The 23160-nt window shown below is 47.1% G+C and overlaps 1 protein-coding gene across 1 annotated transcript in view; it reads right to left on the minus strand.

The window, feature by feature from the left end:
* LOC119975608 overlaps window positions 1–23160 on the minus strand; it is a 147383-nt gene that overhangs the window by 29535 nt on the left and 94688 nt on the right. Inside the window, exons 18-23 of the mRNA XM_038815396.1 lie at window positions 16696–16780; window positions 13762–13919; window positions 5078–5180; window positions 2501–2683; window positions 1547–1691; window positions 227–282 (exon numbers count right to left, since the gene is read on the minus strand). Coding sequence (XP_038671324.1) covers window positions 227–282; window positions 1547–1691; window positions 2501–2683; window positions 5078–5180; window positions 13762–13919; window positions 16696–16780 — 730 coding nt within the window. The remainder of the gene's footprint in view (window positions 1–226; window positions 283–1546; window positions 1692–2500; window positions 2684–5077; window positions 5181–13761; window positions 13920–16695; window positions 16781–23160) is intronic.

Consider the following 23160-nt stretch of genomic DNA (forward strand, 5'->3'; position numbering starts at 1 on the left):
CGAACACACTGACAGTTACAAACAGAACAAACCGACACAGTCACAAACAGAACAAACTGACACAGTCACAAACAGATCACACTGACACAGTCACAGAGCGAACACACTGACACAGTCACAGACACAACACACTGACACAGTCACAAACAGATCACACTGACACAGGCACAACACAGTGACTCAGTCACAGCCTTAACGCACTGACATAGTCACAGACACAACCTACCTGGCACAATGGTGTGTTTCGTAAAGGCCACTTCTCCAGCACCATCCTTCAAACATCTGGAAAGATATAACGATACCAATCAATTGACCTATGCATCTCGTCTTAATAAGTGAACACAGAATTTGTTTACCAAATCCGTACCTTTATATCATTATAAAAACTCAAAAATCCTGCAGTTTTACAATCCTCATTCCTTGTCATTAATGTTTCAGCCGCACTCTTCCTTTCAGTCCTGGGCCCCCTACACTCCTCCATTGAAGCTTACGGATGCCAGAGAACACCTCTCTTTCAATTGGGCTACTTACAGCTCCCCAGACTCAACATCGAGTCCAACAATTTAAAATCAGAAAAGTTACCCACTTTTGTTTTAGATAGCAGCTGTTAGTATTGATTCTGCTATTTTCTCTCTCCACCTCCCTGAGAAGCATCCATTGTTTCTTGTCTTGTTCCGCCATCTCTTTGGCAGTTAATCTATTCTGCTGTTCAAACTATCACAGGCCACCCCTTGTTATCATAGATAATCATAGAATCCCGACAGGGCAGAAGGAAGCCATTCGGCCCATCGAGTCTGCACCAACCTGCTGAAAGACCACCCTACTTAGGCCCACCCCGCCATCTTAATCCCCGTAACGGCGAGCTTTGAACATGGCCAATCCACCTAACCTCCGCATCTTTGCACCGGGAGGCAATCCACGCAGACACGGGGAGAACTCAGCCGAGCCTGGAATTAAACCTGTATCCCTGGTGCTGTGAGGCAGCAGTGCTGACCACTGTGTCATCTTACAGTCTTCACCTCCTCTCTTTCCCTGGCCCGTACTTGCTGAAACCATGTTACATCTAATAATTATATAATAATCGCTTATTCACACAAGTAGGCTTCAATGAAGTTACAGTGAAAAGCCCCTAGTCGCCACATTCCAGCACCTGTTCGGGGAGACTAGTACGGGAATTGAACCCGCGCTGCTGACGTTGTTCTGCCAGCTGTTTAGCCCACTGTGCTAAACCAGACCCTAACTTTTCTCTCTAACTTGCTCTCTAACGTTTCTGATGAAAAGTCCCCGACCAGAAATGTTAACTGTGTTTCCCGTTCCACAGATCCTTCCTGACCTGCAGAGTATTTGCAGCATTCTTTGTTTTTATTTCAGACTTCTAGCATCTATGATATTTTGCTCTTCTGATATATTTTGCTCAACAGATCTTCAAAACCAAACAATTAATAAGGAAGAGATTTCAGCTGAGCTAATCCAACGACCAGGAGAATGGAACTTGTTGTACAGAAAGGTCTGATAAATCCTGTCGTGCAAAATGAGGAATACCTACTGAAATGCACCGGAATAATCATAGTAGGGTTCAACATTTGATCGCTTGCAATGATTCCCATCTGTTCCATTACACAGTTTACACAATCCAGGGAAAGCTGGACTGGCACCTGGGACACAACTGGAGGAGAAGAAGTTTTCCACAACTGGAAAGCAAAATGGAAGCAAACATGCAAATGAGATATTGGACTCCATGCATAGCTGAGCAAAAAAACAAACAGGAATCACATGAACAAAAGGAAAAGTAATTTTACAAAATGAACAAAAGGCCCTAATTACACCACATTTCTGCTATCGGAACACCAGTCCCTCCAAGCTGCCATTGCCACTGCGGCAACTCCACCCTAATCCCTCCCACTGCCCCGATAGGCCAGCCCTTCAGAACCAGCAGTCTCACCTGATCCCAGCAGAGCTCCTTCGCTCACTCAGTCCCTCCCTCTCCCTCCCACGACTCGGAGTCCCAAACTGATCCTGCTGCCTTCCCACCCCCGAGGTCTGACATCTGGGAGAAAAATGTACGTGAGACACACAAAGATAATGAGAGAAACTATTTTCTGGACTTAAACGATTTCCTTCAGTCTGATGTGTCAATAATCCGTATTAAAAGATTCAAGAAGCTAAACCTTAGGATAGATCCATTTGCAAAAGCTTTTATGAAATACTGAACTATTTCCACATCCACAATTCTATTAGCTTTATAATTGCTCTACCAAATAACTGCAATTTGCAAATGGCAGATGTACCATTGCTTCCAGGATTTTGCCACATCTTCGTTTGCTAATTTTTTTCATTGTGACACATCTTCGTGTTTGTTAGAATTAAACAAAATCTGTCTCCCAAGCAATTGCACGACTGACCTGAATTCCTCCACAAACGGAATTAAATGCATCCTTTATTTTGATTGACCTCAAATCTGAGAAAGCTTTTGACAAAAGAAAAAAAGGCGACATTTTACCTTTTTCAATTGGGGTCAATCTATCCCAAGTAGTGAGGTTGTGTTTCAGGATGGTTGCCACCGGGATGATCCAGCCAGCAGATTTACCTAGGCCAGTGTGACAGGACCTTTTCCCTTTCAGATCTTTGAAGCCAAAGTTGCTCCCCTGCTTTACCACAGCGACAGCGTAGTAGCAGGAGCCCTCTGTAGTATAGAACACACTGTCAGTCAGACCAGAAACATTTCTGACACCTTTACCATTACATCTTCCTAAATGCAATGCTGGTTATGGAATGAGATGCTTGTGGAAACTGGAAAAAAAAGCTCTGGAAACGAATTTGAAGCGATAACGCTGTTCGGAATGTCTTTTGTAAGGTAAATTGAGGATCAATTATCGAGATCGTTGTTGCGAGGAGTCTGTTATAGGTTAATGGGATTACTGCCGGAAGGAATATTGGTCAGGATATTAAGATGCTGAGAGTATGTGAGGGACAGAGAGGTCAATCACAGATTTATAAAAGCTAAGTGGCTTTGATCACCTGAAGCGTTTGGGGTGGAGTTTATTGTCACATGTACCGAAGTACAGTTGAAAGTATTTTTCTGTGGCCGAGAGAATGTACGCAGTGCATACATAGTAGGCAAAAAGAATAATCAACAGAGAACATTGACAAATGGTACATCGACAAATAATGATTGGTTACAGTGCGGAACGAGCGGCCAAACAAAGCAAATACATGAGCTAGAGCAGCATAGGGGGTTGGGAATAGTATTCTTACAGGGAACAGATCAGTCCGAGGGGGAGTCGTTGAGGAGTCTTGTAGTTGTGGGGAAGAAGCTGTTCCTATATCTGGATGTGCGGCTTCCAGATTTTGTTTCCCTTCATTGGCTCTGGGATGTTTGCTGTCTCAAAAGATTTCATGGAGGCTAGAGGGTAGGAATTGTCTAATTTTAATATTCCAGCCATCACGAGCAGGGGTGGGGGATGGGGGGGGGTGGGGGAGGGGGGGGGGGGGGGGGGGGGGGGGGGAGGTCGGGTTGGGCAGGAACAAGCCTGACAGACAAACTGGTCTTTTTCTGCTGACATTTTTGAATGTTGACATGCATCCTACATGGTGATTCCTCAATCAATTTGGAAAATCTTCCGTTTCAGCTGGGGTTTTTTTTTGCAACCCTACCTGCCAGATAGTATCATGAGTAACTCAGGTGTCCTCATTTTATGCATGAAATTGAGGACAAGTGCACACCCATTCCTCAAAGAGAGAACTTCAAAGAAATAGGCTGTCAAAATTGAAATCCTACTCTCTTTAAGAGACTATTGAAGCCATTAAAATGGCCACAGGCGGTAATCCATCAGCGAGCTTCAAACTGAGAAAGCCTATGTTGGAGCATTATATTCTGATCATTGTTCTAAGGACAAGAGCTCGTGTGAGAGTTCTCAACAAAGGGGGTAGTTCGTGGGAAGGGCAGGATGTACTCCACTTTGCAATTTGACGACTGCTGGAACATTCTAATCGAGTGTTTCTAGGTTGCAGATTTCACCTTTCCGCATGTCGCAACTGCTATCCACGAAACGCCACAAATTATAATCTTTCTTAATCACAAACAAAACATTTGTCTCACAATACCTTGTGCAACCAGGCAGTGACAATGTGGTGGGTACAGAGGAGATTTACAAGAATGTTGCCTGGTATGGAGGGAAGATCATATGAGGAAAGGCTGAAGGACTTGAGGCTGTTTTCGCTAGAGAGAAGAAGGTTAAGAGGTGACTTAATTGATCAGAGATGATCAGAGGATTAGATAGGGTGGACAGTGAGAGCCTTTTTCCTCGGATCGTGATGTCCAGCACAAGGGGACATAGCTTTAAATTGAGGGGAGATAGATATAGGACAGATGTCAGAGGTAGGTTCTTTACTCAGAGAGTAGTAAGGGCGTGGAATGCCCTGCCTGCAACAGTAGTGGACTCGCCAACACTAAACGCATTCAAATGGTCATTGGATAGGCATACGGACGATAAGGGGATAGTGTAGAGGGACTTTAGAGGGGTTTCACAGGACGGCGCAACATCGTGGGCCGAAGGGCCTGTACTGCGCTGTAATGTTCTATGTTCTACTTATGACATTTTTAAGACAGATCCAGATGGCAGGCTCACCATATTGCTACCGAGCAACTTCAGATTTCAGTCATAGAAGTTATAGAATCCCTAGAGTGCAAAACAAGGCTATTCGGCCCACCAAGTCTGCACTGACACTCTGAAAGAGTACCGCATCCAGGCCCACTACCTTATCCTCTCCCCATAACCCCATCCAACTGGCACACCCTGAACACTGAGGGGCAAATCCACCTAACCTGCCCATCTTTGAATTGTGGGAGGAAACCGGCGTACCCAGAGGAAGCCCACAGAGACACAGGGAGAAAGTGCAAACTCCACACAAGGCCAAAATTGAACCCGGGTCTCTGGCGCTGTGAGGCAGCAGTGCTAACCACCGGGCCACCTTGCTGCCCTTATATCAGACCTGTTTTGCATAAAGTACAAATACCTGCTGCTGTTTTTTTTTTAAGAACAGTTTTGCTGTCAGCATTTCACAAGCCATTAATTACCTGTGGTATTCTCAGCGGCAATCGGTTTCAGACGTGGTTCGGGCAAGTGTCCTCCTTTGAGTATAGCTGCAGCATTCGCAGTTATAGCATCTGCCACTCCGCTCTGAGAGTGAGAAATATGTACATTATTAATAGAAAGCAGGTCCCTTTTCAATCAACGCAGTGACTGGACACATCATCTGTTTTTCCCTCTCAGTATTTCCTCTCCTCTCTTCAAACCCTGAGTTAGGAATATTGAAGCATTAGGAGCAGGAAGAAGCCATTCAGCATGTCAGGCCTGATCCACTATCCTATTAGGTCACTGGTTCTTGAACCTTTCCATCAGTAGGTCACTGGGAAGGCAAAAGACCACCTACTGGCCCCCTGCTCAGCTGGCTTTTGTTTACCACCACACAAAATCTCATCAGAGCTAATGGGAAGAATGGCATTGCTTTGGATGAGACACTAATGGGGTGATGCCTGACTTGAAGGTGGAGAGTTCCAGTCTCATGTTGGGCTCCATCTTCATCCCCACTAAATATTGAAAACCTGCACTTGTATATTGCAACTGTAACAGGAATCTTGCTTATAAAGCGACACTTGTTGCTCATGCTTATGACAACTTGTCCTGTGCACGCGGGGACTGGTCTGGCTATGTGATGTCATGCGAATGGTGGGAATGAGGTTCTGGCCTGTTCTCCTTTTTTTTTATATAATTTTTATTGGAATTTTTTACAGAAAATATAAAACATAACGACAAACAATGAAATGCAACAAAATAACCCATAATAACTGTGACACCCCCAGACCGTATCGGCGCATGTATCACATCCCCCCACCCCCCCAACCCTAATGAACAACAAAAGAACTTTAAAAATATTAAAATTAAATAAACAAACATAGTCATTGTTGGCCCCCCCCTTTTCCCTCCCCTTTTCCCTCCCCGGGTTGCTGCTGCTGCTGTCCCCGTACCCTATCGTTGAGCCAGAAAGTCGAGAAAAGGCTGCCACCGCCTAAAGAACCCTTGTACCGACCCTCTCAGGGCGAATTTGACCTTCTCTAGCTTAATGAAACCCGCCATGTCATTGATCCAGGTCTCCACGCTTGGGGACCTCGCATCCTTCCATTGTAGCAAGATCCTTCGCCGGGCTACTAGGGACGCAAAGGCCAGGACACCGGCCTCTTTCGCCTCCTGCACTCCCGGCTCCACCCCAACCCCAAAAATCGCGAGTCCCCATCCTGGCTTGACCCTGGATCCCACCACCCTCGACACCGTCCTCGCCACCCCCTTCCAGAACTCCTCCAGTGCCAGGCATGCCCAGAACATATGGGCATGGTTCGCTGGACTCCCCGAGCACCTGACACACCTGTCCTCACCCCCAAAGAACCTACTCATCCTCGTCCCAGTCATGTGGGCCCGGTGCAGCACCTTGAATTGGATGAGGCTAAGCCGCGCACACGAGGAGGAAGAATTAACCCTCTCCAGGGCATCAGCCCATGTCCCGTCTTCGATCTGTTCCCCCAGTTCCCCCTCCCACTTCGTTTTCAGCTCCTCTACTGACGCCTCCTCCGCCTCCTGCATAACCTTGTAGATATCAGATATCTTCCCCTCCGACCCAGACCCCCGAAAGCACCCTGTCGCTCACCCCCCTCGCGGGAAGCGAAGGGAATCCCTCCACCTGCCGCCTAGCAAATGCCTTTACCTGCAGATACCTGAACATGTTCCCCGGGGGAGCCCAAATTTCTCCTCCAACTCCCCCAGGCTCGCAAACCTCCCATCAATAAACAGGTCCCTCAGCTGTCTGATGCCCGCTCTGTGCCAACCCTGAAATTCCCCATCAATGTTCCCCGGGACGAACCTATGGTTCCCCCTTAACGGAGCCTCCATCGAGCCCCCCACTTCTCCCCTATGTCGCCTCCACTGCCCCCAAATCTTGAGGGTAGCCGCCACCACCGGACTCGTGGTATACCTCGTAGGAGGGAACGGCCACGGCGCCGTTACCAGGGCCCCCAGGCTTGTATCGCCACAGGACGCCCTCTCCATCCGTTTCCATGCTGCCCCCTCCCCCTCCATTACCCACTTGCGCACCATCGACACATTGGCCGCCCAATAATACCCCGAGAGATTGGGTAACGCCAGCCCCCCACCATCTCTACCCCGCTCCAAGAAGACCCTCTTCACCCTCGGGGTCCCATGCGCCCAAACAAAGCTCATGATGCTGCTAGTCACCCTTCTAAAAAAGGCCCTAGGGATAAAGATGGGCAAACACTGAAAAAGGAACAAGAACCTCGGGAGAACCGTCATTTTGACGGACTGTACTCTACCCGCCAACGATAGCGGCACCATGTCCCACCTTTTAAATTCCTCTTCCATCTGCTCCACCAGCCTGGTAAAATTAAGCTTATGGAGAGTCCCCCAACTCCTGGCCACCTGCACCCCCAGGTATCTGAAACTCTTCACTGCCCTCTTAAATGGGAGTCTCCCGATTCCCTCCTCCTGATCACCCGGGTGTACTACAAATACCTCACTCTTGCCTAAATTTAACTTATAGCCCGAGAAGCCCCCAAATTCCGCTAACAGCTCCATCACCCCCGGCATTCCCCCTTCTGGATCCGCCACATACAACAGCAGGTCGTCCGCATACAGCGATACACGATGTTCCTCCCCACCCCGCACCAGACCTGGCCTGTTCTCCTGTTTGTACTTTTTTGTGAGGGCCACAAACGAGTTTGCAGAGTCAAACAGAAAGTAATTTTATTTTGAAGATTATATACACAGGGCCGGTAGTTCACTACTGGTTCCCTCTCTAGCTGGCATCACACTGGTCAGCTCTATTTATACAGTTGCACTAATTCATTGGGGAGCTCATGTTATCCAAGTAAAATGGGGTAACAAATTGTCCCCAGCCAATAGGATCCAGGCAGGTTATAACAGCCTTTATGTTGGCGTTGCCCGTCAGTGACTTGCATTTTGGTCCAGCCCACGGATCACGTGGAGGATCCTTGTGGACCACACTTTGAGAGCCACTCTATTATATCATGACAGAACAGTATCTCAACTCCAAGCACAGCCATTGCTTCATACCTTTGCCTAACAAAAAGCCATCTCTGACTCGAATACAGGTATTGACCCAACATTCAGGATCTTTCAGGGGAGAGAGTTTCAAGTCCGCTCGGAGTGAAAACGTACCTTCTGGAAAAAGCTCCTGAATTGCGTAGATTTACATTTAAATTATGCATTGTTGGTCCAATGACAGATACGCTCCAATTTGACATGTTAGTACGGGTATTTCAACAATTACTTCTTTTTAAAATGACCACTTTTTAAATTCACCACCGGCGCATGCACAGTAGGGGGGATCTCTTCTGCCTCCGCCATGGTGGAGGCCGTGGCAGCGGCGGAAGAAAAAGAGTGCCCCCACGGCACTGTTCCGCCCGCTGATCGGTTGGCCCCGATCGCCGGCCAAGCCACCATGGGGACACCCCCCAGGGCCCGATCGCCCCACGCCCCCCCCCCCCCCCCCCCCCCCCCCCCCCAGGACCCCGGGGGCCCGCTCATGCCGCTAATCCCGCCGGCAACAGAGGTTGTTTAAAGCACGTCAGCGGGATTGTCCTGTCAGCGGCAGGACTTTGGCCCATCGTGGGCCGTAGAATCGCCGCAGAGGGCACGCCGATCGGCGGGGCGTGATTCCCGCTCCCGCCGATTCTCGGGTGGCGGAGAATTCCGGCCACGTCGGGGGCGGGATTTACGCTGGCCCCGGGCGATTCCCCGACCATGTGGGGGGGAGGTGGGGGTCGGAGAATTCTGCCCAGGGTCCCTATTCGCTTGAAAAGAGATGGCTCAGAGCTGACCTGATAGAGATCTTTAAAATTCTGAAAGATTCTGCTAGAATGGATACAGAGACAGTTTTCCCACTTGTGGGGAGGGGCAGAACTAGAGATTGTCAGTATAAAATAGTCACCAAGAAACGAAATAGGGAATTCGAATAAAATTTAATGTGACGAGTCTAATTCAGTTTCTGATCAATGGTAACCCCCAGATGTTGATTGTGGGGGATTCAACAATGGTAATGCCATTGAATATCAAGGGGCAGTGGCACTTGTATGGTGTGAATGTAACGTGCCACTTGTCAGCCCAAGCCTGGATATTGTCCAGGTCTTGCTGCATTTTGACATGGACTGCTTCATTATGTGAGGAGTCAAGAATCTGAGGAGGTGCTGAACATTGTGCAGTTATCTGCAAACATCCCCACTTCTTACCTTATGATGGAAGGGCAGTCATTAATGATGCAACTGAAGATGGTTGAGCCTAGGACAGTGCCATGAGGAACTCCTGCAGTGATGTCCTGGAGCTGAGGTGATTGACCTCCAATCACCCCAACCATCTTCCTTTCTTTTTGGTATGACTCCAACAAGGGGACAGTTTTCTCCCCGATTCCCATTGACTCCAGTTTAGCTCAGGCCATATTCGGTCAAATGCTGCCTTGATGTCAAGGGCAGTCACTCTCACCTCACCTCAACGAGAGCTTTGGTCACTCAAGGATTCAAGGGGAACTGGGGAGCAGGTAGGAAAGTGAAGTTGAAGCCTAAGCTGAGAGCTGTGATCAGGTTGAATGCCAGAGCAGTCTGTGGTCTCAGCAATGCTGCTCCTATTTCTTATGTCCTTACACTCTTGTGGTATGGACTGTTTAGACCGAGCGATCTATTCTGTGCGATATATACTATGCAATTCTAATAATCTCTGATCGTAGAGGCAGACAATGAAACACAGGATCTATTCACTCCCTCCTCCTACTGATAAACAATGAGGGGAATCACAGGGTTAAGGAATTAAAGTTAAGCCATACATTGCCATCAAAGTGAGTGCATTGAATACACAGGCACTCTCTGCTGCCTGGGCATAGTCAAATTCTGGTCCGGTGATCCTGCAAAGTAACAGTTCATCTTGGATGGGCAGAGTAAATTGTGGAAAAGTGCCATGAAATTCATGGATGTGGATTTAGGGACAGCATTCATTTTCTGTGGAGGGGAGGCGTCAACAGTTCAGAGCACACAGCTTTCATCGGGTCACAGCCTTACCTTGAGAGCAAAGCACCACACAAGATGCGGACGTGGACATGTAGCTTTGTCATATCAACGCCATGACCGGTTTTATCAGTGGGAGCGCGGTCCCTTTAAGGGGGCAGGCTCATGGGCCCAGGTGTCGAGGTCAGAGCCAGTCTCGCAGGAGATCGCTAACACCGGCCAATGTGGCAGCAGCGCATGGCCGGGGTGCTGGGGGGGGGTGCCAGGCAGAGTGAACCCTGGAGCAGGGGAGTGAGCACCTGTATATAGCTGCTCACTGTCTGTATGGTACCCTTTACCTTCCTTAATAAACCCTTTTGATTTACACCATAGGCCTCCAGCGTGCATATCTCAAGCCACCACATTGGCGACGAGGTACAAAAAAATTCTGCAACGGAATGCTGTGTAATCGAGGGGGGAAGGAAAGACACCCCAAAGAGGGAGACGTCCACAAAACTCAAGAAAACCCGGGAGTCAGCAATTCGGCGAAAAAAGTGAGTCAAAATGTCGATCATGGGTTAATTGGAACCATTTGCCCAGGGAGCTGAGGATTTTGGAGTCAATACATAGAACGACTCCATTACTCTTTCACTGCAAATGAGATTACTGGTAAAGATAACAGAAGGTGATCCTTCTGACAGTCTGTGGGCAGCAAACCAACAACTTGATTCAGAATCTGACATCCCCTGAAGCACCCGAATCAAAGTCCTTCGACCAACTAGTCAAACGATTGAAGGTACATAGAACATACAGTGCAGAAGGAGGCCTATCGGTCCATCGAGTCTGCACCGACCCACTTAAGTCCTCACTTCCACCCTATTCCTGTAACTCAATAACCCCTCCTAATCTTTTTGGTCACTAAAGCAATTTATTATGGCCAATCCACCTAACCTGTACATCTTTGGACTGTGGGAGGAAACCAGAGCACCCAGAGGAAACCCACACATGACATGGGGAGAACGTGCAGACTCCGCACAGGCGGTGACCCAGCAGGGAATCAAACCTGGGACCCCGGCGCTGTGAAGTCACAGTGCTATCCACTTGTGCTACACTTTAACCCGAGGCCCTCAATCATTCTTCAGCGTTGTAAGTTTAACTCAGCAGTCAAGGACCTGAGCTGTCCATCTCGACCTTCACTGGCAGACTTTGATATCTCGCTGAGCACTGTGAGTTTGGGACCACGCTTAATGACATGCTTCGCGACCATTTGGTTTGTGGTCTGCAGAATGTCCATATTCAAAAGAAGCTTTTGCTGAGACCACAGCAACACTGGAGAAGGCTATTGAGATCACGCAGGTGACAGAGTGCGCAGTGAAGGGTGTCAGCAAACTGCAGACTATCGCTGAAAGGGAAATACATTTAGTTTGGGGCAGTATGGTCACAAGACAAGCGGAAGAAGCAACAGGCACAGAGGGAAACCAGGCCTGGTCCTGAGTACCAGACCTAAATCAAAGGATAGGGGATCGGGTAGGTCGTCAACCCGGAATGGAAGGGTGCTGTGATCTTTGCGGCGAGGATCATCATCAAGAGAATTGCCCTTGCAGGGAATTCTTATGTTTTAGATGCAATCAGAGAGGCCACATCCAAACAGATTGTTGGGTAAAAAAGGGCGCGGCAATGCATAAGACGGAATGGGAGCAGTCGGCACAGCCACTTAACTAAGTTGGGGGGAGCCCTGATGAGGAGCACATCATGCACAGATTAAACCTCATTAAGGCGAAAACAACAGATCCTATCGAGCTTATTTTGAATGCAAATGGCCAGCCCTTAAAAATGGTGGTTCATACCAGAACTTGGGTGACCATTGTAGGTGAGCAAACCTTTAATTATATCAGGGCGGAAACCCAGGTCCTACAACTAAGCAGTAGCAAGGCTGAACTGTCAATGTTTATGGAGGAGATCCTTCAGCTCGTGGGTAGTGCGGAAGCTTTAGTGGCTTACTAGAGGCACAAAGTTAGTCTGCCTTTAGTTGTTGTTGGTGAAGGGAACAGGCCAAGCCCTCTGGGAAGGGATTGGTTGAAACTGGGCAGAGATTTTTAAAATTTCCAGCGGCATACTTCAACATGTCTTACACCGCGAGAAAGATGACTTCCACAGTGAACTGGGCCGCATTAGAGGGGTGAAAGTAAAAATGTACTTAAACCCAGATGCTATGCCTAGACCAGTTCCCTATGCCCTGCACCTGAAGGTGGAAGCTGAGTTAAAGTGTCTTGAGGAGCTGTCAGCACGGTAGCACAGTGGTTAGTACTGTTGCTTCACAGCTCCAGGGTCCCAGGTTCGATTCCCGGCTTGGGTCACTGTCTGTATGGAGTTTGCACGTTCTTCCTGTGTCTGCGTGGGTTTCCTCCGGGTGCTCCGGTTTCCTCCGGCAAGTCCCGAAAGATGTGCTTGTTTGGTGAATTGAACATTCTGAATTCTCCCTCTGTGTTCCCGAACAGGCGCCGGAATGTGGCGTCTAGGGGATTTTCACAGTAACTTCATTGCAATGTTAATGTAAGCCAACTTGTGACAATAAAGATTATTATTACCATTTTCATCAAGCAGTCCAATCTCATAATCCCTGCCCTCAAGCCGGACAAATCCATCAGAATTTATGGGGACTACAAGATGATAAACCAGGCAGCCCAGGCGAACAGGTACCCCGATCCCAAGGATCGAAGATCTTTATGTCAAGTTCGCAGGAGGCCTTGTTTATTCGAAGTTGGACCTCTAACTAGAACTGGATGAGGAATCACAAAAATATTCCACCATAAACACCCACAAGGGATTGTACCAATATACAAAATTGTCATTTGGAATAGCTTTGGCTTGTGCCATTTTCCAGTGCACAATGAAAAATCTCCTCCAAGGAATTCCAAAAGTAATGGTTTCTATTGATGACATATTGGTTAGACGAACCACCCTGGAGGAATATATGTCCAGCTTGGAGGAGGTATTAACACACTTTTGAGATTCGGGTGTTCACCTCAAGAAGGAGAAATGTACTTTCCAGATCTGGGAGGTCAGTTATTTGGGTTCAGAGTGAACACAACCAGATTACACCCCTCAAGGAGAAGGCAAAGACTATTTGTGAAGTGCCAGCTCCAGATTGAGAGCAGCTATCTCACGCAAATTTGCAACCCCTAGTCAGGTGTGCAGAGAAAGAGGCAAAGAAACAAATACACCAACAGCTTAAGAAGCAGAACAGGCATAGATTTGAGAGTAACACCAAGGTGTCGGCTACTCTCAAGAACTATGAGCGTTGGAGAGCCATGATCGCCGACGTTGTAAAATATAGCACCTGACAACGACAATGTCAAATGGAGACTAACTCTCTCTCAGGGAATGCTTTTCCAGTAGCAGTAACCCTACTCCAATTAGAGGCAGGGTCTACCATCATAAGTGTACTTAGTCCAATGTGCATGGGCAGCTGGAGTTAGGCCACTGATCAGCCATGATCTCATTAAATGGCGGAGCATGCTCAAGGGGCTGAATGGCCTCGTCCTGTTCCTATGTCCAATATGCAGGGGCACAATTGCTGAATTGTAACATTGGAGATAATTCCATTAAGTTGAATGTATCTGCTTCAGGCAAGCCTGGAACTCTGGAACAAAATGAATAAACCACAGTCTTAAGCCCAAGTCTTCAAAGTAAAGCCTTACCTTGATAGCAGTCAGACAGATTTCATCATTGTCCTTGATTGTACATTGGAAGTTGAATGGCTGATCCATCATTGCCTTTCTCAAATCATTACATTTTGATAATTCTTCTTCAGAGACTGTACACCATGTGATATTTGTGTTATTGGCCAATGAAAGAGCTGGAAAAAAGCAAACAGCAATGATATAGTGGAGAGAACGAGAACAGGAATTATTCAAGAGGCGGAAAGAGAAAGGGGTAGAGGGTGCAGCAATTGTACATGGCTAAGAGCACAATGGTTATATGGGGAGAGCAAGAACAGAATGTTTATTGTATATGAGGCAGGACATTGATTGGCTGTTGGGATTCTCTTTCCCCACCGGCAGCGCACCCCCACCCTTGGGTTTCCCGGCAGCATGGAGGGACTACAATGGGAAATCCCATTGACAAGCGGCGATAGTAGAGAATCCCGCTGCCAGCGAACGGCGTGCCAACAAGAAACACACGGCTGGGGGGAGGGTCCAGGGAATCCCGTCCAGTCTCTGAAATGGGAATGTGCACCCATGATCTTTTGGCAAAGGGGTGAGAGTGCTACAAACATGTCACTGCTGACGCTGAAGAGGAAAAGGCCAACCACTAAAAGAGGAGCTGGAGGGAAACGATTCTACAGGTTAGTGGGAAAAGAAGGAGAACTGCCGTATAATGAAATGGGAGAAAAGGAAATGGAACCTAAACAGGAGAGAGATGGCAGAGATATTTGGAAAAGAGTAGGGATGGTGATTAGACAGAGAGAGGAAGAGTTAGATACTGACTATGAGAGATGACAGCAATTGCACAAGAGACAGGAGCAGAATTACATGAGATGGCAGAGATAAGAGAGTCGGGAGGAACAGTGACATGGAGGGGAAAGTGAGCAATTACACAAAAGAGAAAGGGGGAGATTAGTAATATCAAAGCTATGTTATTCTCTAAGTCTGAATAAAGATTGTAGACTTCCAGTTAACACAAATACTTTATTCAATGGGTTTGTTCTGTTTCCAGAGCTTAACTAGATATAATACAGTCAAGAGGTACGACCAGTGAAGCTAAGGTAACCTGCCTATGCTGAGCTGTCTCTGTCTGCTGCTACTCACTAGCCCTGTGCTTCTGAAAGAGGCGGATCCTCCCTTGGGCTGGACCCTTTATACCCGTCTCTGATGCTGCCCTCTAGTGATGCCGTGGCTGTTACATCTGTCTGTCGTCCTTAGTGTATGTGCAGATGTATGTACAGATCACTACAAAAGCGACGGGGAGAGAGAAAGTCAGGAATTATACAGGAGAGAGAGGATTGTAATATCTGAGAAAATAATCAATATGGGGGCCAGAAGGCAAAAAATACTCTTGCGATTGTGAGAGAGAAGTCAGCAATTGAACAGTGAACAGAGAAAGTGAAAGATTGCAGTATGTCTGTGAGAGACAATGCAGCACTTATACTGAAGAAATAGAGAGAGAAAGAATAATAGTTATATAGCTGTAATAAACAGCAGTGTATAAAGCCAATGAGTATTCATGAGAGAGAGAGAGGGGACAGTAATTGCATAAGGGAGAGGTAGAGAATGGAGGTAGAACTATTCTTCGGGAGATACCAAAGTGGGAGTGAGCAGTGAGATAGATCATACTGGTATAAGTTTGAAAAGTTTATGTAATTGCTCACTTTCCCCTACATGTCACTGTTCCTCCTGACTCTCATATCTCTGCCATCTCATGTAATTCTGCCATTTTCCTCTGTCGCTCAGTTAAGTGACTAAATCTATGTATGCGTGTTTGTATCTCTGGCTCTGTCTCTCTCTCTGTCGCTTCATTTAGGCCAGAAATTAAAATTGTTAATGCATCAGATGGAAACCTATCGCTTTGTGCAATATTCCATTACCATTTTAATAGAGGCATCAAACTGCCAACTCCAGGTACAGGAGGTCACATGAGTATTGCCTGCTATTATCACCAAAAGGAGTTGTTAGCTTCTTATCGATATCTCGCTCTCCCTCCCTCCCATCCTGTCCCCCTTTTGGATAATTTGTAACTGTACATCTGTACATCAGTCTGAAATCGGTTGCTAGGTTTTCTAATCTCCTCTCCCCCCTCCCCTCTTTAATCAGAAGGCGTTGTTAATAAAGAGAGATTTACATTTCCATAGCGCCTTTTCACAACCTTGGGTTGCTCCAAAGTGTTGTTTAGCCAATGAATTGCTTTTGCAACACAGTTGCTATTGCAATGTAGGAAATATGGCAGCCAAATTTCACACAGCCAGCTCTCGCAAACAGCAGCGCCATAATCCGTTTCCATGATGCTATCTGAAGATGGAATAGCCACAAGGGAAAGTCCGTCTGCTTTTACATAGATTTACATAGAATTTACAGTGCAGAAGGAGGCCATTCGGCCCATCGAGTCTGCACCAGCTCCTGGAAAGAGCACCCTACCCAAGGTTAACACCTCCACCCTATCCCCATAACCCAGTAACCCCACCCAACACTAAGGGCTATTTTGGACACTAAGGGCAATTTAGCATGGCCAATCCACCTAACCTGCACATCTTTGGACTGTGGGAGGAAACCGGAGCACCCGGAGGAAACCCACACACACACGGGGAGGATGTGCAGACTCCTCACCGACAGTGACCCAAGCCAGAATCGAACCTGGGACCCTGGAGCTGTGAAGCGATTGTGCTATCCACAATGCTAACGTGCTGCCCTTTTCTTTGAATGGTGTCAAGAGATCTATTATGTCCATCAGAAATGGGCTTGGCTTGATTGTTATAGAAACCTGTATGGGACTTACCCCACACTACTGAAGTAGGACTGAAGCATGTTCGTTTAGAGAACTGAAAGTTTACAATAAATAATTATACAGAGCAGTGAATAACGCATTTGGAAAGGCTCCTTCAGATAACTGCCTGCAAAGTAATTAATTCTAATACTCACAGATTATTCCCGACAGTATAACAGCATAGGGTAAAATCATCTTGCTCAGTAGGCTGTGGACTGAAGAAATCGAGAACAGCTTCTGTCACAAACCTTGCACAGCAGGTTTGTGATGAGGCTTCAGTCCGCCTTCCCTCCTTTATAAAGTCTAGAAATTAGAGAGTTGGCAGAGTGAGATATAAAACTGACCTTGATCTGTGTGGGTCAAATTTCACAGGTGCACTTACCGAAACACAGCCTCCTTGTGATACGTTCAAATAAACCTTTGTTTAAGCCAGAAGGAATGCCGAGAAGGAACAGAGAGTAGTCCCAGAGGGTAAGGAAGGGGTTTGCCATTAATTCTTGAAATTAGTCAGGTAAGTTGGTAAATAAAGATAGTACTGATTGGGCAATCGGAGAAATTCCATCTTTATTCACCTCCCTTCTGTTTTTCCCACTATTTCAACATTGCCTTCTTTCTTTACTTGTCTCCTTTCCAAGCCTATATTTTTGATCGTCGTTTCTTAATAAAGAGAGATTTACATTTCCATAGCGCCTCTCTGATTTGCTCCTCCTGTGGGATTGTTTACTCACAGTAGGTAAAGAGTACAGCGCCATTTTTACTGGGAGGCCCAAAGCCATTGACTGAGGCCATCGCGACAAAATCCCTGTTTCCAACTCACCCGGCCACAACCGAATCATTTGCCAACCTCAGCCATCAGTTCGATGTGAAGCCAGGGTTCCAGCCCTAGCTCCACTTTCTTCCATCTCCGTAATATTGAGCTACCACAAACCGATCTTGACTGAAACCCTTTGACACCTGTGGCCTTGAGTGCTCCGAGCATCTGCAAAAGCGCCCACCGTCTTCAAAGCTCTCCTGCCTGTGACACAGCGAGTCCTAATCACCTGTCACCACTGACACAGCGAGTCCTAATCACCTGTCACCACTGTCCTCATTACCTTCATTGGCTCCCAGTCGCCCAACAACTCATATCCAAAATTCACTCTGATGATTCCAAGTGAGCGAAGAAATAGTTACGCCACAAGAAAAACTGGAGCTCTTTTCATTCAAACAATGGAGATGGAGAGGTGAACGTCCTGTCAGGAAGATGGAGTCCTTATGGCACAGGAGATCATTCAGCCCGTCAAGTTCGATTCTATCTAGAATGGGCAGCACGGTGGCACAGTAAACGAGTCAGGAAATGCAGATAGGTCAACAACCTGCCGACGTGAATTGAGAGCAATTCCCGCCCCAGCAGGCATCGTAACTGCTGGGCCGGAGTTAACACTGAAGAACTTGACAGCTGGAGCTATTTTAAAGCACTCCACTGACCTCACACTCACTGCAGATGGCTCACAGAAGGCCTGCCCCTCAAGTTCGGGAGTCCGAGCTGGACCCCATGCCAGTGAGGAGAGGGCACCCTCTTCCCCAGGGTGGGCTTTAGAATCAAGGCTGCCCTGCTGAACACCACCTGGAATATGGTGTCAGAGGTCGTCAGTGCTGCCAGCATCACCAGGAGGAGACAGCTGATGATCCGGAGGCGGGGGTGGGGGGAGGAAGGCAGCACTCAGCAGTGTGAGTAGCCAGGAGTCTGTAAGTAGCAACAAAGGGGTGTGCTTAAAACACAAACTGCAGCAATGGCGGTCTGAAGCAGACCACCCTGATCCCGAGGGAGCACATACTTAGCATCAGGTTGTTCCCCGCTACTTCCCCGGCCCAGCCAGTCATCACCTCAGCCAAACCCGACAATCTTTCAGGTTTTTTCAGAGAATCTTTAGCCCCCCACTCCCCCTCTGCAGCCATGGCACCCAGGCCCCTGCTTGTAAATACTTGCACTTAGTCACGTCCGCGAGACCTTCGCCTAAGAAGGATGAAGCATTGCGGAAGGCTGAAACACCTGAAGTGTCCAGGCCGCTAATGATATTAAAATCGTGCAAATGACGGTTTTGCATGGATTCGCCAGCACAGGGCGCAAGCTTCAATATTGCCACCAGCAAGGGACTGGAGCATGACGTCAGAATCGCCACCAGGTACACAACGGATTTCTTCCATTTCATTCGATTCTCGCTTATGACTTCGCAAAGCAGAGAATCCAACCCGCAGTATTGTGTCCTCAACTGCTTACTGTGGTAGTGAATTCCACAGACTCACCCCTCTTTGGGTGAAGAAATTTCTTCTCATCTCAGTCCTAAATGACCTACCCCGTATCCTTGGACCGTAACCCCAGCTTCTGGACATCTCCACCATTGGGAACATCCTTCTTACATCTACCCTGTCCAATCCTGTTAGAATGTTATAGGTTTCCACAAGATCCTCCTTATTCTTCTGAACTCCAGTGAATATAATCCTAACCGACTCAATCTCTCTTCATAAGACCATCCCAGGAATCAGTCTGGTAAACCTTCTTTGCACTCTCTCTATAGTAAGAGCATCCTTCCCCAGATAAGGAGACCAAAACTGCACACAATATTCCAGTTGTGGCCCAAACAAGGTCTGTATAATTGCAGCAAGACATCCCTGCCCATGTACTTCAATCCTCTCGCAGTGAAGGCCAGTATACCATTTGTCTTCTTTACCGCCTGCTGCACCTGCGTGCTTACCTTCAGTGACTGGTGTACGAGGACACGCAGGTCTCATTGCACATTCCCCTCTCCTAATTTGTGGCCATTCAGATAATAGTCTGCCTTCTTGTTTTTCCTACCAAAGCGGATAACCTCACATTTACCCGCATTATACTGATCTGCCATTCATTTGCCCACTCACCCAACTTGTCCAAATCACACTAAAGGATTTCTGCATCCTCCTCACATTTAACCCTCCCAACTTTGTGTCATCTGCAATTTGGAGATACAACATTTAGTGTCCTTGTTCAAATAATTAATATACATAATGAATAGCTGGGTTCCCAGCACCGATCCCTGCGGGACCCGACCAGTCCCTGCCTGCCATTTGGAAAAAGACCTGTTTATTCCTACTCTTTGTTTCCTGTCTGCCAACCAGTTTTCTATCCATCTCAATACAGTACTCTGTGGTGGTATGATTAACATAGCTGCCTGCCATTGGTGCAGAACACTGGCTTACCATTGGCCCTGGTCGGTCATGTGCCTCTCGGCCGATTGGTTGAGACCAGTCATGTAAAGGCTCCCCGATTGATCGAGAGGCTGAGTTAACCCTGCCTCCAGGGCGGGGTATAAATACCCAGTACTCCCGGCGGTCGTCCATTTACTGTAGTCGACCACAGGGCTAACATCTAGCTGATTAAAGCCATACTTTTGGACAGCAACTCGTCTCGCGTTCAATTGATGGTACATCATACTCCTAATCCCATGTTCTTTAATTTTAGACACTATTCTCTTATGTGGAACTTGATAATGATTTCTAGATTTTTTCCTCGCTACTGGAAGGCTGACTGGTCTATAATTCTGTTTACTTTCTACCTCCGTTTTCAAATAGTGGAGTTACACTAGATACCCTCCAATCTGCAGGAACTGTCCGCGAGTCTACAGAATCTTGGGAGATGACAATCAATGTATCCACTATTTCTAGAGCCACTTCCTTAAGTAGAACATAGAACATTACAGCGCAGTACAGACCCTTCGGCCCTCAATGTTCCGCCGACCTGTGAAACCACTTGAAAGCCCATCTACACTAGTCTCTTATCATCCGTATGTTCATCCAATGACCATTTAAATGCCCTTAATGTTGGCGAGTCCACTATGTTGCAGACAGGGCATTCCATGCCCTTGCGACTCTCTGAGTAAAGAACCTACCTCTGACATCTGTCCTATATCTATCTCCCCTCAATTTAAAGCTATGTCCCCTCGTGCTAGCCATCACCATCTGAGGAAAAGGGCTCTCACTGTCTACCCTAACTAATCCTCTGATCATCTTGTATGCCTCAATTAAGTCACCTCTTAACCTTCTCTCTAACGAAAACAGCCTCAAGTCCCTCATCCTTTCCTCATAAGATCTTCTCTCCATACCAGGCAACATCCTGGTAAATCTCCTCTGCACCCTTTCCAATGCTTCCACATCCTTCCTATAATGCGGCGACCAGAACTGCACGCAATACTCCAAATGCGGCCGCACCAGAGTTTTGTACAGCTGTAACATGACCTCATGGCTCCGAAACTCAATCCCTCCACCAATAAAAGATAACACACCGTACTCCTTCTTAACAACCCTATCAACCTAGGTGGCAAATTTTCAGGGATCTATGTACATGGACACCGAGATCTCTCTGCTCATCCACACTACCAAGAATCTTACAATTAGCCCAGTACTCTGTCTTCCTGTTACTCCTTCCAAAATGAATCACCTCACACTTTTCCACATTAAACTCCATTTGCCACCTCTCAGCCCAGCTCTGCAGCTTATCTATGTCCCTCTGTAACCTGCAACATCCTTCCGCACTGTCCACAACTCCACCGACTTTAGTGTCATCTGCAGATTTACTCACCCATCCATCTACGCCCTCCTCCAGGTCATTTATAAAAATGACAAACAGCAGTGGCCCAAAACAGATCCTTGTGGTACACCGCTAGTAACTGAACTCCAGGCTGAACATTTCCCATCAACCAGCACTCTGTCTTCTTACAGCGAGCCAATTTCTGATCCAAACTGCTAAATCACCCTGAATCCCATGCCTCCGTATTTTCTGCAATAGTCTACCATGGGGAATCTTATCAAACGCTTTACTGAAATTCATATACCCCACATCAACTGCTTTACACTTGTCCACCTGTTTGGTCACCTTCTCAAAGAACTCAATAAGGTTTGTGAGGCACGACCTACCCTTTACAAAACTGTGTTGACTATCCCTAATCAAATTATGCCTTTCTAGATGATTATAAATCCTATCTCTTATAAAGCTTTCCAAGACTTTGGCCACAACAGAAGTAAGACTCTCTGGTCTATAGTTACCGGGGTTGTCTCTACTCCCCTTCTTGAACAAGGGGACAACATTTGCTATCCTCCAGTCTTCTGGCACTATTCCTGTGGACAATGACAACATAAAGATCAAAGCCAAAGGCTGAGCAATCTCCTCCCTAGCACCCCAGAGAATCCTAGGATAAATCCCATCCGGGCCAGGGGACTTATCTATTTTCACACTTTCCAGAATTGCTAACACTTCCTCCTTATGAACCTCAAGCCCTGCTAGTCTAGTAGCCTGTATCTCAGTATTCTCCTCGACAACATTGTCTTTCTCCTGCGTGAATACTGATGAAAAATATTCATTTAGCACCTCTCCTATCTCCTCAGACCCCACGCACAACTTCCCACTACTGTCCTTGACTGGCCCTACTCTTACCCTAGTCATTCATTTATTCCTGACATACCTATAGAAAGCTTTCGGGTTATCCTTGATCCTACCTGCCAAAGACTTCTCATGTCCCTCCTGGCTCTTCTTAGCTCTCTCTTTAGTTCCTTCCTAGCTAACTTGTAACTCTCGAGCGCCCTAACTGAACCTTCACGTCTCATCTTTACATAAGCCTCCTTCTTCCTCTTGACAAGTGATTCAACTACTTTAGTAAACTACAGAGCTCTTGCTCGACCACTTCCTCCCTGCCTGACATGTACATACTTATCAAGGACACACAGTAGCTGTTCCTTGCACGAGCTCCACATTTCAATTGTGCCCATCCCCTGCAGTTTCCTTCCCCATCCTATGCATCCTAAGTCTTGCCTCATCGCATCATAATTGCCTTTCCCCCAGCTGTAACTCTTGTCCTGCAGTATATACCTATCCCTTTCCATCGCTAAAGTAAACGTAACTGAATTGTGGTCACTATCACCAAAGTGCTCACCTACCTCCAAATCTAGCACCTATCCTGGTTCATTACCCAGTACCAAATCCAATGTGGCCTCGCCTCTCGTTGGCTTATCTACATACTGTGTCAGGAAACCCTCCTGCACACATTGGACAAAAACAGACCCATCTAAAGTACTCGATCTATGGCATTTCCAGTCAATATTTGGAAAGTTAAAGTCCCCCATAACAACTACCCTGTTACTTTCGCTCCTATCCAGAATCATCTTTGCAATCCTTTCCTTTTCATCTCTGGAACTCCCAACAGCGTGACCTCTCCTTTCCTGTTTCTAACCTCAGCTCATACTACCTCAGTAGACGAATCCTCATCAAATGTCCTTTCTGCCACCGTAATACTGTCCTTGACTAACAATGCCACCCCTCCTCCTCTTTTACCACCTTCCCTGTGCTTACTGAAATATCTAAACCCCGGAACCTGCAACATCCATTCCTGTTCCATTCTCCGAAATGGCCACAACATCGAAGTCCCAGGTACCAACCCATGCTGCAAGTTCACCCACCTTATTCCGGATGCTCCTGGCGTTGAAGTAGACACACTTCAAACCACCTTCCTGCCTGGGGGACACTCCTGCAACCTTGAAACCTTACTCATGACCTCGCTACTCTCAACCTCCTGTACACTGGAGCTTCAATTCAGGTACCCAACTCCCTGCTG

Source organism: Scyliorhinus canicula, chromosome 13 (assembly GCF_902713615.1).
Source record: "Scyliorhinus canicula chromosome 13, sScyCan1.1, whole genome shotgun sequence".
Lineage (NCBI taxonomy): Eukaryota > Metazoa > Chordata > Chondrichthyes > Carcharhiniformes > Scyliorhinidae > Scyliorhinus > Scyliorhinus canicula.